This window comes from Sapajus apella, unplaced genomic scaffold (genome assembly GCF_009761245.1).
Source record: "Sapajus apella isolate SASKATOON/1434 unplaced genomic scaffold, GSC_monkey_1.0 scaffold254, whole genome shotgun sequence".
Classification (NCBI taxonomy): domain Eukaryota; kingdom Metazoa; phylum Chordata; class Mammalia; order Primates; family Cebidae; genus Sapajus; species Sapajus apella.
In genome coordinates, this window is record NW_022437194.1 from 224,103 (window position 1) to 239,337 (window position 15,235).

The following is a 15,235-nucleotide window of genomic DNA, read 5'->3' on the forward strand; positions in this document are numbered from 1 at the left end:
TTTTTTTTTTTTTTTTTTTTTTTTTTTTTTTTTTTTTTTTTTTTTTTTTTTTTTTTTTTTTTTTTTTTTTTTTTTTTTTTTTTGAGACGGAGTCTTGCTCTGTTGCCAGGCTGGAGTGCAGTGGCTCAATCTTGGCTTACTGCAACCTCTGCCTCCTGGGTTCAAGTGATTCTTCCACCTCAGCTTCTCAAGTAGCTGGGACCACAGGCGCATGCCACCACACCCGGCTAATTTTTGTATTTTTAGTAGAGATGGGGTTTTACCATGTTGGCCAGGATGGTCTTGATCTCTTGACCTCGTGATCCGCCCACCTCGGCCTCCCAAAGTGCTGGGATTACAGGCGTGAAGCCACCATGCCTGGCCACACTTAAGTCTTTAATTCATCTTGAGTAAATTTTTGTAGAAGATGTAAGGAATTGAATTCATAAATTACTTTGCATTGAATTCATAAATTACTTTGGGCAGTATGGCCACTATTCATTATGTTGACTCTGCCTTTCTTCTTTTTTTTGAGATGGTTTTTTCTCTTGTTGCCGAGGCTGGAGTGCAATGACATGATCTCAGCTCACCGAAACCTTCGCCTCCTCAGTTCAAGCAATTCAAGCAATTCTCCTGCGTAGCTGGGATTATAGGCATGCACCACCATACCCAGCTAATTTTGTAATTTTTTAGTAGAGACAGGATTTCTCCATGTTGGTCATGCAGGTCTCAAACTCCTGACCTTAGGTGATCCAACTGCCTCTGCCCCCCAGAGTGCTTGGGATTACAGGTGTGAGCCTCTACACCTAGCCTGATGTTGATTCTTACTGTCCATAATGATGGAATGTTTTTCCATTTGATTGTGTGCTCTCTTACTTCCTTGAGTAGTGGTTTGTAGTTCTCCTTGAAGAGGTCCTTCCCATTCCTTGTTAACTGTATTTCTAGGTATTTTATTATTTTTGTGGCAATCGTAAAGTTCATATAGGATTTGGCACTCCGATCCTTTAGTGTTGCCTTATAGGAATGCTTGTGAGTTTTGTATTTTTAGTGGAGATGGGGTTTCACCATGTTGGCCGGGATGGTCTTGATCTCTTGATCTCGCGATTTGCCAGCCTCGACCTCCCAAAGTGCTCAGATTACAGGTGTGAGCCACCATGCCTGGCCAAACCAATGTTTCTTTATGATTAAATTCAGACTATAATTTATTTTTGAGAAGGCGGTGATGCTGTGTCCTTCTGTATGCTTCAGCATGTCAATAACCCACTTGGTTAATGAGCTTTGTGAGAGGTTTTTTTTCTGTAGAATTAATTTTTTTTGTCTTCATTATTAAGTATCTTTATGCAGCTGATGTGGATAATCACTTTTAATCTGGCAGCTGTCCTTTCTTAGGTTTCCTTTGCATTTATCTGTCTTTGGAAAATTAAAGTGCTAATCTTTGTTTATAGGCCACAAAAACTGAAAAACACACAGGCTCTTTCACTTACTGGATGTTTGACAAAATAGTTTTCTTGTGCCAAAAACATTGGCATTAGTGGTGAGCTTGTTAGAGATTCAGAAACTCAGATTTTATTCCAGATTTTCTGAAAAAATAATCAGCATTAACATGATCTCCAGTTTATTGTACACATTAAAATTTAAGCAGTACTTTATAACTCAGTATGTCTTTCCCTCTGAAAAATTTACGCAACTCATTCTGTATGATGTAAATGTAGCACTAAAAAATGTACATGTTAGTGTTTATGTCTTCAGTTTTGTACTTCGTCATCTAGAAAAGTACCATCTATATTGTGATGTTGTGGATCTTATGCCACTCTCTTTTCTCAGGCTTAGAGAATACATTAGAGAATATTTCTGTGTTGAAAGTTATTTATTAGATATTTTCAGTCACTTCTATAAGTAAGAACCACTTCTCTTTATTCTTGCTTTAACTTGAGTCAAATTAAAAATTCTGCTCCTGGCCACTTGGTAAATATATGTGTGTGTCTGTGTGTGTGTTTGTGTGTTTTTCAGGGAGTGTTGACATTTAGGGATGTGGCCATAGAATTCTGTCTGGAGGAGTGGCAATGCCTAGACACTGCACAACAGAATTTATATAGGAATGTGATGTTAGAGAACTACAGAAATCTGGTCTTTCTGGGTGAGCATAACTTCAATACACGATTTCTTAATACACCCTGTAAGATATATTTATTGATTGATTGTAGAATGGTTTTTGGTAACTTATGCTTTCAGATCTGTTATTTTTTTAAACCTTTTTTTTTTTTTTTTTTTAAGATGAGGTTTCACCATGTTGGTCAGGCTGGTCTTAAACTCCCAACCTCAGGTGATCCGCCCGCCTTGTCCTCCAAAGTGCTTGGATTACAGGCGTGAACCACCACGCACAGCCTAAACTTTATTTATGTAAAAAAGAATTTTAAGATGTTTAATTTTGACCTGAAGTTTCCACATTCCGGAGCTGATCGGTGCCCTTCACTCTAGATTAGTGTTAATTGTAGAAATACAGTGGCATAGCAAACTTGCCCAAATCTTAAAATCTAACTGCCACTACTGATTTTTGATTTAGCAGTACCAGGTAGTGAAATTAAGAACTTACACAATTAAAATATTTCCCAAATATTTAAAATTTGTTGTTATAAGTTAGTATTTTAGAATTTATTAAAATATTCTTTTGCATTCTTTTCACTGAGCACACTACTAAGTTGGTAACTGGAGAATATAAGCAAGATTTATGTAATTTTTAATAAAACAGGTATTGCTGCCTTTAAGCCAGACCTGATCACCTGTCTGGAGCAAGGACAAGAACCTTGGAATGTGAAGAGACATGGTATGGTAGCCGAACTCCCAGGTAGGTGTAAGTGAAAGTGAGTAGAACAGACGACACAGATGAGAGGTCCAAAGTAAGAAAAAAGCCAGTCCTTGAAATGATTTGGAATTTTGTGTTCCAAAGGAAGTAGTTTCTGGAAAGCCTATTGGTTTTTTTTTTTTTTTTAATTTTGCTCTCACATAGAAACTCTTCTGTCTTATCCTTTTAAAATCTCTAAAAATTTTAGTTTCCCTTCAGTGATGTTTCTTCAAGTTTACAGTGCCAGCCAAAGTCCTCTTCGTGGCATATAAGAGACTGCAAAATTTGACTGCTTTTTTATTGTTTTTCAAAACACACAGATATCTGCATAACGTTGAGAAACTGCATGTTAAATGGTTTTTTAAGTTCTTTTTTTACATCATGTCTAAAATATGTGGGAGTAGTGGCTTCTTTTCCATTGTTTTTATTACTTAGTTTTCTGCATATACATTTTGTCTTCTATAGCCTTTAATATAGTTTGAAATTATAAAGTATGATGCTCTTCTGCTTTGTTCTTTTTTTTAAAGATTGCTTTGGCTATTTAAAGTCTTTTGTAGTTCTACATGAATTTTAGAATTGTATTTTCTATTACCGTAAAAACTGCTGGAGGCCGGGTATGGTGGCTCATGCCTGTAATCCAAGCACTTTGGAGGCCAAGGCTGGCGGATCACCTGAGGTCGGGAGTTTAAGACCAGCCTGACCAACATAGTGAAACCCGATCTTTATTTAAAAAAAAAAAAAAAAAAGGAATTTTGATAGGGAGTTTATTGAATCTAGAGATCACTATGGATAATATGGCACTTTAACAATTTTCTTTCAATCAATAGACATGAAATGTTTTTAAATTTATTTTTGTTGTTTCAATTTTTTTTATTGATGTATGCTTTATTTCAAAGTAAGCCTGTCTTCTGAAAAGAGTGTTCCTCAATCTTGGGCATTAGCACAGTTTTACAACTCCCTCCCTGGATCTCAAAGCTCTTTTAAGGGCACTTATTTTTTAGATGGGGTCTTGCTACATAATCCAGGCTGGTCTTGAAATTATGGCCTGAAGCAGTTCTCTGACTTAATATACCATGTAGGTGTCATTACAGGTTTGAGCCATGATTTCTGTTTCTCTTATAAAGGCATTTTCGTTAGGGATGGCTTATGAATTTTCTTGCTGTCAGAAAATAGGCAAATAGGACACGTTTTATTTTCCCATCTTAGTGATGTCACTCTCACTGTACCTTTTTACTTTTTATTTTCTATTTTGATTTTGTCTGTAATTTTAGATTTAGACATTTAGAACAATATACTAGAATTTACATTTTATGCCTGAAGTGAATTAGATAATTAGTAGGCAGGCAAAGAAAGATGATAGGATTTTTACTCACTTTTGTCAGCCTATACCTAAAATATAACATAATTTTTCTTTATTTAGCAATGTATGGCTATTCTTAGCTTCTAAAGTTGGATTACAGCAGTTTTATTTTGTGTAAGAATAGTATATATTTAAAACTTAAAAATTATGTCATTTATTAAAATGCTTATTTATCATGTTTGTCATTAGAATCTTCTGTTTATGATTATACTGCATTTAAACTTTACTAATTACAGTGTATGCCAGTGATTCAAAATAGCCACCCTCAATGAGTACACAGTTCCACAGTTACCTACACAAATTCGTTGTTAATGCTACATCAGTGTTGCCTACCAGATTTTATGGGTAAACATTAATTGTTCTCTAGTTCCATATTAGTGAGTTTTTTCAGTGTACGTTTCTTAACATAATTTTGTTGTGTTTTTGATTTTATAATTTTAAATGGTTTGTAATTCTGTTTACAGAATTTGTGGGGTTTAATTAAGAGATAAATTAGCCATATGTCTATTACAGTCTGATTATATATGTGTGTGTTTTTATTTATAAATATGTCCCCAATTTTGGTTATGGTTAATCTTGTATTTATGTTTTCTTAGCTGGTTTTTAATGGTGGCTTTATCTTGTCTAAATAAGTAGTCATGAAAATAGTCTTATTTTCACCTTGTGTTTAATAAAAAATATATATTTCTTTGTGTGAGAGAAACAGTTTTGTGACTTGAAGGTAATTTTTGAAAACATTTATAGCTCTGTAAAATTTACCATCTTAAATGTATTTAAGTGTACTTTTCATGGCCAGTCATGGTGGTGGTTTACACCAGTAATTCTCGGATTTGTGGAGGCCAAGGCTGGAAGACATCTTGAGTCCAAAACCTTGAGAACAGCCTGGGAGACATATGGAGACTTCATCTCTCTCTATAAAACATTTAAAAAACTAGCCAGACATAGTAGTGTTATTCTATCTCCTTGGGAGATTGAGAAGGGAAGATTACTTGAACCTTGAAGTTTGAGGCTGCAGTGAGCCATAATTGTACCATGCACTCCAGCTTCGGTGACAGAGTAAGACCATAACTCAAAAACACTGTACATTTCAGGCATGTTAAGTATATTTGCATTATTTTATAAAAGATTTCTAAAAATTTTATATTACACATTAAACAACTGGCACTTCTTTTCTATTTCCTTGTACTTTTCAACCATGTTTGTGTCTGGCTCATTTTATTTCGCATAATATCATCAAAATAGTAAATACTTCGGTATTTTTATATTTCAAATTATATTTATTGAACAATTTGGTGACAGAAATTTGCATTCTTTTACCTATTGGCTTTCAGTAACAATACTAAAATAATCATTGGTGTCCAGATGACTTCATATAACCATATATGTGAGAGTTATGTGCTGCATTCTATTGCATCCAAAATTTTTTTTTTTAATTTTGAGATGCAGTCTCACTCTGTCATCCAGGCTGGAGTGCAGTGGCACAATCTTGGCTCACTACAACATGAGTCTACTTTGTTTTTGTTTTTGTTTTTGAGGTGAAGTCCTGCTCTGTCAGCCAGTCTGGAGTGCAATCGCGTGATCTCAGCTCACTGCAATCTCTGCCTCCCTGGTTGAAGTGATTCTTCTGCCTCAGCTTCCTGATCCGCTGGGACTACAGGCGCACGCCACCATGCCCAGCTATTTTTTATTTTTATTTTTAGTAGAGAGAGGGTTTCACCGTGTTGGCCAGGCTGGTCTCAAACTCCTGACCTCATGATCTACCCCCTTCAACTTCCCAAAGTGCTAGGATTATAGGCGTGAGCCACCACACCCGGCCTACTTGTTTACCTTTATACTCATACCAAATTGTTTTAATTGTGTAGCTTTGTAATTTGTTTTGAAATCAGAAACTGTAATGCCCTCAACATTGTTTGGTTTTGTTTTCAATATTTTGGGCTACTTTATTGTCTTTCGAGATTCTATATACTCGGGATTGTTGTTTCTATTTTGTAAAAAAATCCATTGAGAAATTTGAAAAACTTTGCATTAAATCTGTAGATTGCATTGAGAAGGGTGAACATCATTACAGTATTCCCTTTTCCAGCCTTTCAGAAGGGCATCCTCAAGAGTGTGTTGTTTTTGTGAATTTTTTAGTTTTTTTTTTTTATTTGATTAGATACTCATTTCATTTTGATGATAGGAAGTCATTTATAAAATTTTAGCTTTTAAAAGTTTGGTAAGACTCTCTCTTTGGCCTAAGAGGTGTTCAATGAAGGAAAATGTTGTATTAGCTATTGAAAACCATGTGTATCCTGATGTTAAGAAGTGTTTTCTATACCTCTGTTACAAATAATTGTCTTATAATGCCTGCAGTTCTTCTATTTCCTTACTAATATTCTCGTTTTTTGTTTATTACAAAAAGTGCTGTATTGAAATACCCTACTACAATTATATTGCTCTCTATTTCTCTCTCTTATTCTGTCAGTATTTGCTTTATATGTTTGAAGCCCTAATGTGAGACACACACATCCACACATGTGTATACAAATTTGTCATAGGTTTCCAGTGAATAAATTTATACTTTTTTTTTTAAAAATATATACAGAGTTTCACTGTGTTGCCCAGGCTGAAGTGCAGTGGTGTGATCTCCGCTCACTGCAACCTCTGCCTTTTGGGTTCAAGCATTCTCCTTCCTCAGCCTTCCAGAAAGCTAGGATTATAGGCACCTACCAGCATGCCTGGCTAATTTTTCTGATTTTAGTAGAGATAGGGTGTCACCATGTTGGCCAGGCCAGTCTTGAACTCCTGACCTCAAGTGATCTGCCTGCCTTAGCCTCCCGAAGTGCTGGGATTACACATGTGAGCCGCTGTGCCTGGGCTAAATCTGTAAGTTTTAATGTCTTTTTTTGTCTCCTTGGAGATTTGACTTGAAGTACATATTAAAAATATGACAGTTTTTGACTTAAGATATACCTTGTATAATATTTTAATTTTTTCTGCTCTCATTTGACCCATACTTGCATGAAATGTCTACTTCCATCTTGCCCCTTTCAGTATTTTTTATCACTAGATCTCAACTGACTTGTAGAGAAAAAAAGTTGGATCTTGGTTTTCAATTATTTTTTTTTTCGAGATGGAGTCTTGCGCTGTTGCTGGGTTGGAGTGCAGTGATGTGATCTCAGTTTACTGCTGCCTCTGCCTCCCTGGTTGAAGTGATTCTCCTGCCTCAGCCTCCTGAGTAGCTGGGACTGCAGGCCTGCACCATCATGTCCAGCTAATTTTTGTATTTTTAGTAGAGATGGGGTTTCACCATCTCTAGGATAGTCTTGATCTGTTGACATTGTGATTGGCCCGCCTCAGCCTTCCAAAGTGTTGGGATTACAGGCCTGAACCACCACGCATGGCCTGGTTTTTAAATTTTTAATAAATTTATTTATTGAATGTACTTCTCTTTATTTGAAAGCTAAATATATATATAATTTTCTAAAAGCAAACGACATACTGTTATGTTTTTAATTTGATTCTTTCATCTTTGTTTCTCATTTCCTCTCTTTTTCTGTGTCTTTGGAGTTTTACGTTGATATGCTTTTACTTATTTCTAATTCACTTTTGTGTATGTATACACAAAAAAAGATTTTTTTTTTTTGTACCTTGGGGGTTACATAAAACTTGTAAGAAACAACATTTTTAATTTGGTACAAAATAAACTTCAGTTGAATAAAAATTTTTTTCTCATAACATCTGTCCTGAAATTTGTCATTGATGTTTCTAATTATGTTTTTACATTGGATATTCATTATCAGGTCTTTGCAATTTCTGTGCCTTTATTTTTTCAAATATTAGAGAATAATTTACAATTATTTCTGCATTATTATGGTATTCTATTTTTGTGTATGTGCATATCTTTCCCAGAAAATAATGTAATTTTATGTGTTGTTTTCTTGAATTTTTTTATTTTCAGTTTAAGAAAGTGTTTTCAGCATCTTTTATGTGTACAGCATATGCAGCGCCAATATATTTTTTGGAAATCGGTTGTTTCAAAGGTTCCCCACCCCCACCCCCCTGAGTCTCACTCTGTTGCCAGGCTGGAGTGCAGCGTCGGGATCTCAACTTACTGCATTTGCCTTCTGGGTTCAAGCGATTCTCCTGTTTTAGCCTATCCAGTAGGTGGAACTACAGGCACACCCGGCTAAGTTTTGTATTTTAGTAAAGATAGGGTTTCACCGTGTTGGCCAGGCTGATCTTTTGGCAGGACAGATTTGTTGATGGTTACTATTCTCCCTTGATAGCCTTTTCTCCCCGTCAGAACGTTGACTGTGTCACCCGGTTTCTTTCTGGCCTGTAAAATTTTTGTTGATAATTTACTGGTTATATCCTTACACTGTGTTTGTAAATGACACATTACTTTTTTTTTTGAGACGGAGTTTCACTCGTGTTACCCAGGCTGGAGTGCAATGGCGCGATCTCGGCTCACCGCAACCTCCGCCTCCTGGGTTCAGGCAATTCTCCTGCCTCAGCCTCCTGAGTAGCTGGGATTACAGGCACACGCCACCATGCCCAGCTAATTTTTTGTATTTTTAGTAGAGACGGGGTTTCACCATGTTGACCAGGATGGTCTCGATCTCTTGACCTCGTGATCCACCCGCCTCGGCCTCCCAAAGTGCTGGGATTACAGGCTTGAGCCACCGCGCCCGGCAACACATTACTTTTATCTTTCAGCTTCCAAGACCTTTTTCTTGTCTGTAATTTTTGAAAATGTGCTTATATATATATATATATATATATTTTTTTTTTTAATAAATATTTTTGCGTGTATCCTAATTTATTTGTTGAACCTCTTCACTTTTATGTCTTTTCTTTCTTTCTTTTTTTTTTTTTTTAACGTTTGGGATTTTCCTGTTACTGATTTTTAAATTTTTTACCCCCACAATTAAAAAAAAATTTTTTTAGATATTTTTGTTTTTATTCTTTTTTTGGTTTTCTATAGCAGTCTGTGTTCCTGTTTCACTCATTCAGTATTACTCAATTTTTTATCAGTGTTTAAAGTTAATGTGTACACCTTTTTATTTCTTTCTGAAAATTATATAATATTTTTGATAAAATAATATTGCCCTGTTTTGTAATCTTTGAGATTTGAATATTTTAAAAAAGCTACCTGTCACAGTCTTTAAAGTTTTTTTCTGACATAGTCTGAAAACAATTATCTTGGCTAGAGATTCTAGGAGTCTCTTAAACATGTTGTTAGGATGTGCCTTGTGTAAAATTTTCTAACACTGCATTTGTAAATGACACATTACTTTTACCTTGCAGCTTCCAAGACTTTCTTCTTGTCTGTGATTTTTAAAAATTTTTAGTTAAAGGAGTTGATTCATGTTTCTCCTTCTTCTTTTCTCCTTCCGTCCTTCCTCCCTCCCTCCCTCCCTCCCTCCCTCCCTTCCTTCCTTCCTCTCTCTCTCTCTCTCTTTCTTTCTTTCTTTCTTTCTTTCTTTCTTTCTTTCTTTTTCTTTCTTTTCTTTCTTTCTTTCTTTCTTTTTCTTTTTCTTTCTTTCTCTCTTTTTCTTTCTTTTTTTCTTTCTCTCTCTCTCTCTTTCTTTCTTTCTCTTTTTTTTCCCTCCCTCCCTCCCTCCCCCCCCTCCCTCCCTTCCTTCCTTCCTTCCTTCCTGTTGTTGAGACAGAATTTCAGTCCTTCACTCAGGCTGGAGTGCAGTGAAATGGTCTTAGCTCACTGAAGCCTCTGCCTCCCAGGTTCAAGTGATTCTCCTGTTTCAGCCTCTCAAATAGCTGGGATTACAGGCATGTGTCTCCATGCTCAGCTAATTTTGTATTTCTGGTAGAGACAGGGTTTTACCATGTTGTCCAGGCTGGTCTCAAACTCCTGACCTGAGGGTCATCTCCCCACCTCAGCCTCCCAAAGTGCTAGTATATTACAGGTGTGAACCACGACATTCAGACAATTTATGTTTTTTTAATAACCAATAATCACTTGCTACAATTGTTTGCTGTCTGTGATACCACAGTCTTTCTGCTGCTTTAAACCTTACCTTTTGTTTCAGCTGTCATTTGATAAAATACCACTATTTTAGAACTTTTTATGAGAGACAGGAACCAGTATCTGTAAAAGACCCTACCATCCAGAAATAAAGATGTATATGGCAGTATTTTACTTGAGTTTTAAAAAAGAAATCAGGAGTTGGCAATTTATTTCAAGTCACTATGTTATATTGAGAAGCAGGAAGATCTGTGTTGGGTAAACAAAACAGACTTTTCTTCTATGTTGCTCTTTGCATTGGGCACACCAGGGGCATTACACACAGTTACTTTAATTTTTTACAAATGAAATTTGGTCTGTATGTTTTTGTTACATTTACATGTCTGTGAAAAAACATTTGCCTGTAATATTTTCCTGTGCCATCTTGTGATGTAGTTTGTATAATTTTATAGGTAAGATTTGTAAAATATATTCATCTGAGTCTAGTAAGTGGAGTAATTTGTTACTATTATTTCTTTCAGTTGTATGTTCTTATTTTGCCCAAGACCTTTGGCCAAAGCAGGACATAAAAAATTGTTTCCAAAAAATGATACTGAGAAGATATAAAAAATGTGGACATGAAAATTTACAGTTAAGAAAATGTTGTCAAAGCATGGATGAGTGGAAGTTGCACGAAGAATGTTACAATGGACTTAACCAGTGTTTGACAACTACCCAGTGCAAAATGTTTCAATGTAACAAATTTGTGAAAGTCTCTGATAAATTTTCAAATTCAAACAGACATAAGATAAGACAAACTGGAAAGAACTCTTTCAAATGTAAAGACTGTGAAAAGTCATTTTGCACGCTTTCACACTTAGCTCAACATAAAATAATTCATACTGGGGAAAGACCCTGCAAATTTAAAGAACGTGACAAAGCCTATAATGGGACCTCAAGCCTTTCTACCTGTAAAATAATTAATACTGAAACAAAACTCTACAACTTTGAAGAATGTGGGAAAACCTTTAAGCAGTTTTCACACCTGAATAGACATAAGATCATTTATACTGGAGAGAAACCCTACAAATGTGAGTCATGTGGCAAAGCTTTTAACCAATCTACAAACCTTGCTACACACAAGAGAATTCATACTGGAGAGAAACCCTACAAATGTAAAGACTGTGTCAAAACTTTTAGCCAGTCCTCACAACTTGCTAAACATAAGGGAATTCATTCTGGAGAGAAACCCTACAAATGTGAAAAATGTGGAAAAGCCTTTAAGCGATTCTCATACTGTACTGCACATAAGAGAATTCATACTGGAGAGAAACCCTACAAATGTGAAAAGTGTGGCAAAGCTTTTATCCGATCTTCATACCTTACTATACATAAAAGAATTCACACTGGAGAGAAACCCTACAAATGTGAGGAATGTGGCAAAGCTTTTACCCGGTCTGCATACCTCACTTCACATAAGAAAATTCATACTGGAGAGAAACCCTACAAATGTGAGGACTGTGGCAAGGCTTTTAGCCAGTACTCAAACCTTACTAGACATAAGGTAATTCATACTGGAGAGAAACCCTACAAATGTAAAGAATGTGGCAAATCTTATAACTGTTCCTCTACCCTTTCTAGACATAAGAAAATTCATACTGGAGAGAAACCCTACAAATGTGAAGAATGTGGTAAAGCTTTTAACCGGTCCTCAACCCTTACTACACATAACAGAATTCATACTGGAGAGAAACACTACAAATGTGAAGAATGTGGCAAAGCTTTTAACCGGTTCTCAACCCTTACTACACATAACAGAATTCATACTGGAGAGAAACACTACACATGTGAAGACTGTGGCAAAGGTTTTAGCCAATCCTCAACCCTTACTACATATAAGATAATTCATACTGAAGAGAAATTCTATAAATGTTAAGATTGTGGCAAGGACTTTATCTGGTTATCACACCTTACTGCACATAAGAGAATGTATACTGGAGAGAAACCCTACAAATGTGAAGAATGTGGCAAAGCTTTTATCCAATCCTCAACCCTTACTACACATAAGAGAATTCATACTGGAGATCAGCCCTACACATGTAAAGAATGTGGCAAAGCTTATTAACCAGTTGTCAACTCTTTGTAAACATAAGCTAATTCATACTGGAGAGAAACCCTACAAATGTGAGGAATGTGGCAAAGCTTTTAATCAATCTCCAAACGTTACTACACATAAGACAATTCATACTGGAGAGAAACACTACAAGTGTAAAGAATGTGGTATAGCTTTAAGCAGTCCTCAAACCTTACTAGACATAAGATAATTCGTAATGGAGAGAAACCCTACAAGTATAAAGAATGTGGCAAAGCCTTTAGTCCTCAATTCTTAGCAGGCGTAAGATGATTCATACTGAAGAGAAACTCTACAAACCCAAAAGTTCTGATAATGCTGTGACAACACCTCAGACATTTCCAAACACAAAAGAAATAGTGCTGGTGAGAAATCATGGAAGTGTGAATAATGTGACAAAGCCTTTAAATGGTTGTCACTGTTGATTCTAGCTAAGATAATTCATACTGGAGAAAACCACAAGTATGAACAATGTGGCAAAACTTTTAAACAATGCTCATATCTTATTACACAGGAACACATATTTTAAGTGTACAAATACAAAGAAAGTAAAAAAGTGGTTACTGTCTGTTCACAATCTTACTCTACATCAGAGAGTTTATACTTAATAAAAGCATCAAAAAAAAAAAAGTAATTTTTCTTAAAAGATTCTTTAGAAAATATAAGCCTTTAAAGTGCTGAAGAGGGCTTATTTTGAAGACAAACATCACAAACATAAAGAGAGTTGTAGTAACTTTACTTGTAATGCAGATGTTGTTGTATTAGAGACAAGCCCTGAAGCTATTGCTCAAATTTTGTTCAACATCAGAGAATTTATATCCAACAAAATCCCTGCAAATATAATAAATTTGGAAAAAAAGTAGAGCTAGGAAACTCCAGAGTGTTCATACTAAAATATATTTTTACAGATACAGTAAATAGAAAAAAAAAAAAAAAAGAAACCATTGAATCCAAAATTAAGTCTATGTAAATATCAGATAATTTACATTAGAAATGTATAAGGCGGGCCAGGCATGGTGGTTCGCACTTGCAATCCCAGCCACTTGGAAGGCCGAGGTGGGTGGATCATGAGGTCAGGAGTTTTAGTCCAGCCTGGTCAATATGATGAAACCCAATCTCTACTAAAAATACAAAAATTAGCCAGGTGTGGTAGAATGTGCCTGTAGTTCCAGCTACTTTGGAGGCTGAGGCAGAAGAATCACTTGAACCTGGGAGGTGGAGGTTGCCGTTAGCCAAGCTTGCACCATGCACTCCAGCCTGGGGAACAGAGTGAGACTTGGTCTCAAAAAAAAAACAAAAAACAAAAAACAAGAAATGTATAAGGCACTAACACAGTAAATCAGAGTTCTGAGTTTAAAAAATAATCCAAAACTACAGTTGGTAGAAAAATTATTTGTATATAACTTTAAAATAATAAGTTTTTTTGGAGAATTATAATTACAAGTATTCTTATTTTTTGGCAAGATTGCAACATTGTAATTAACTCTCAAATTACTTCATACTAATAATATTGTAATTTTCTCTCAAAGTACTTCATGCTAAATAAATGTTTATTTTTATTTTATTTTATTTATTTATTTATTTTTGAGACGGAGTTTTGCTCTTGTTACCCAGGCTGGAACACAATGGCGTGATCTCGGCTCACTGCAACCTCTGCCTCCTGGGTTTCAGCAATTCTCCTGCCTCAGCCTCCTGAGTAGCTGGGATTACAGGCATGTGCCACCATGCCCAGCTATTTTTTTGTGTTTTTAGTAGAGACAGGGCTTCACCATGTTGACCAGGATGGTCTCGATCTCTTGACCTCATGATCCACCCACTTCGGCCTCCCAAAGTGCTGGGATTACAGGTGTGACCCATGGTGCCCAGCCTTATTTTTATTTTTGAGACAGAGTCCTGCTCTGTCACCCAGGCTGGAGTGCAGTGGCATGAACTCAGCTGATTGCAACCTCCACCTCCTGGGTTCCAGTGCTTCTCTTGCCTCAGCCTGCCAAGTATCTGGCATTACAGGCACATACCACCACTCCTGGCTGTGTTTTATATTTTTAGTAGAGATGGGGTTTTGTCATGTTGGCCAGTCTGCTCTCAAACTCATGACCTCAGGTGATCTGCCCAACTCAGCCCCAAAAGTGCTGAGATTACAGGTGCTAGCTACTGTACCTGGCCCATCCTGTTTCTTTACCCTATTATATTTATACATGAAAGCATGTGACTAATTGTTGCTGCACCAGAGATCTGAGAAATTGACCAGGGACAGTGGCTCACACTTGTAATCTCTGCGGTTTGGGAGGCTGAAGTGGGTCGACCACCTGAGCTTGGGAGTTCAAGGCCAGTCTGACCAACATGGAGAAACCCCATCTCTACTAAAGTACAAAATCTGCCAGGCGTGGTTGTGCATGCCCGTAATCCCAGCCAGTTGGGAGGCAGAGGTTGCACTGAGCCAAGATACTACCACTGCACTCCATCCTGGGCGACAGGAGTAAAACTCCATCTGAAAAAAAAAAAAAGGAGATTATTTTTTTGTAGGTGAGCATTTATGACCTCTTTTATGAAAGAGTAAGTACATTAAAATGTAAAATGCATGATGAAAATGTGAGTAAAAAGATTCTTTACGGTTAACTTACAATATTGAGTGATGTATGAAGTAGGTGTCCAGAGTAATATTCTTCTGCATTACAATAAGAGACAAATATTTTTAGTTTTAGCTAAAATTAAATTGTCCATGTGTGGTGGCTTACACCTGTAATCCCAGCACTTTGGGAGGCCAAGGCAGGCAGATCATGATGTCAGGAGTTTGAGACCAGCCTGGTCAATATGGTGAAACCTCATCTCTACTAAAAATACAAAAATTAGTCAGGCTTGGTGGTGCACACCTGTAGTCCCAGCTACCTGGGAGGCTGAGGCAGGAGAATCACTTGAACCCAGGAGGCAGAGGTTGCAGTGAGCCAAGATCATGCCATTGCACTCCAGCCTGGGAAA

General features: G+C 36.5%; 1 protein-coding gene across 2 annotated transcripts in view; it reads left to right on the forward strand.

Moving 5' to 3' along the window:
• The window catches only part of LOC116545288 (zinc finger protein 98-like), a 37,367-nt gene extending 24,029 nt beyond the window's left edge, over positions 1 to 13,338 (forward strand). Inside the window, exons 3-7 of one of the 2 annotated variants that reach the window (XM_032271866.1) lie at positions 1,990 to 2,116; positions 2,729 to 2,824; positions 10,671 to 11,692; positions 11,777 to 11,920; positions 12,258 to 13,338. In XM_032271866.1, coding sequence (XP_032127757.1) covers positions 1,990 to 2,116; positions 2,729 to 2,824; positions 10,671 to 11,692; positions 11,777 to 11,920; positions 12,258 to 12,452 — 1,584 coding nt within the window. In that variant the 3' untranslated portion in view covers positions 12,453 to 13,338. Of the gene's footprint in view, positions 1 to 1,989; positions 2,117 to 2,728; positions 2,825 to 10,670; positions 11,921 to 12,257 lie in introns of both variants that reach the window. The other variant, XM_032271865.1, reaches the window with a different exon arrangement.
• The last annotated feature ends 1,897 nt before the right edge of the window (positions 13,339 to 15,235 follow it).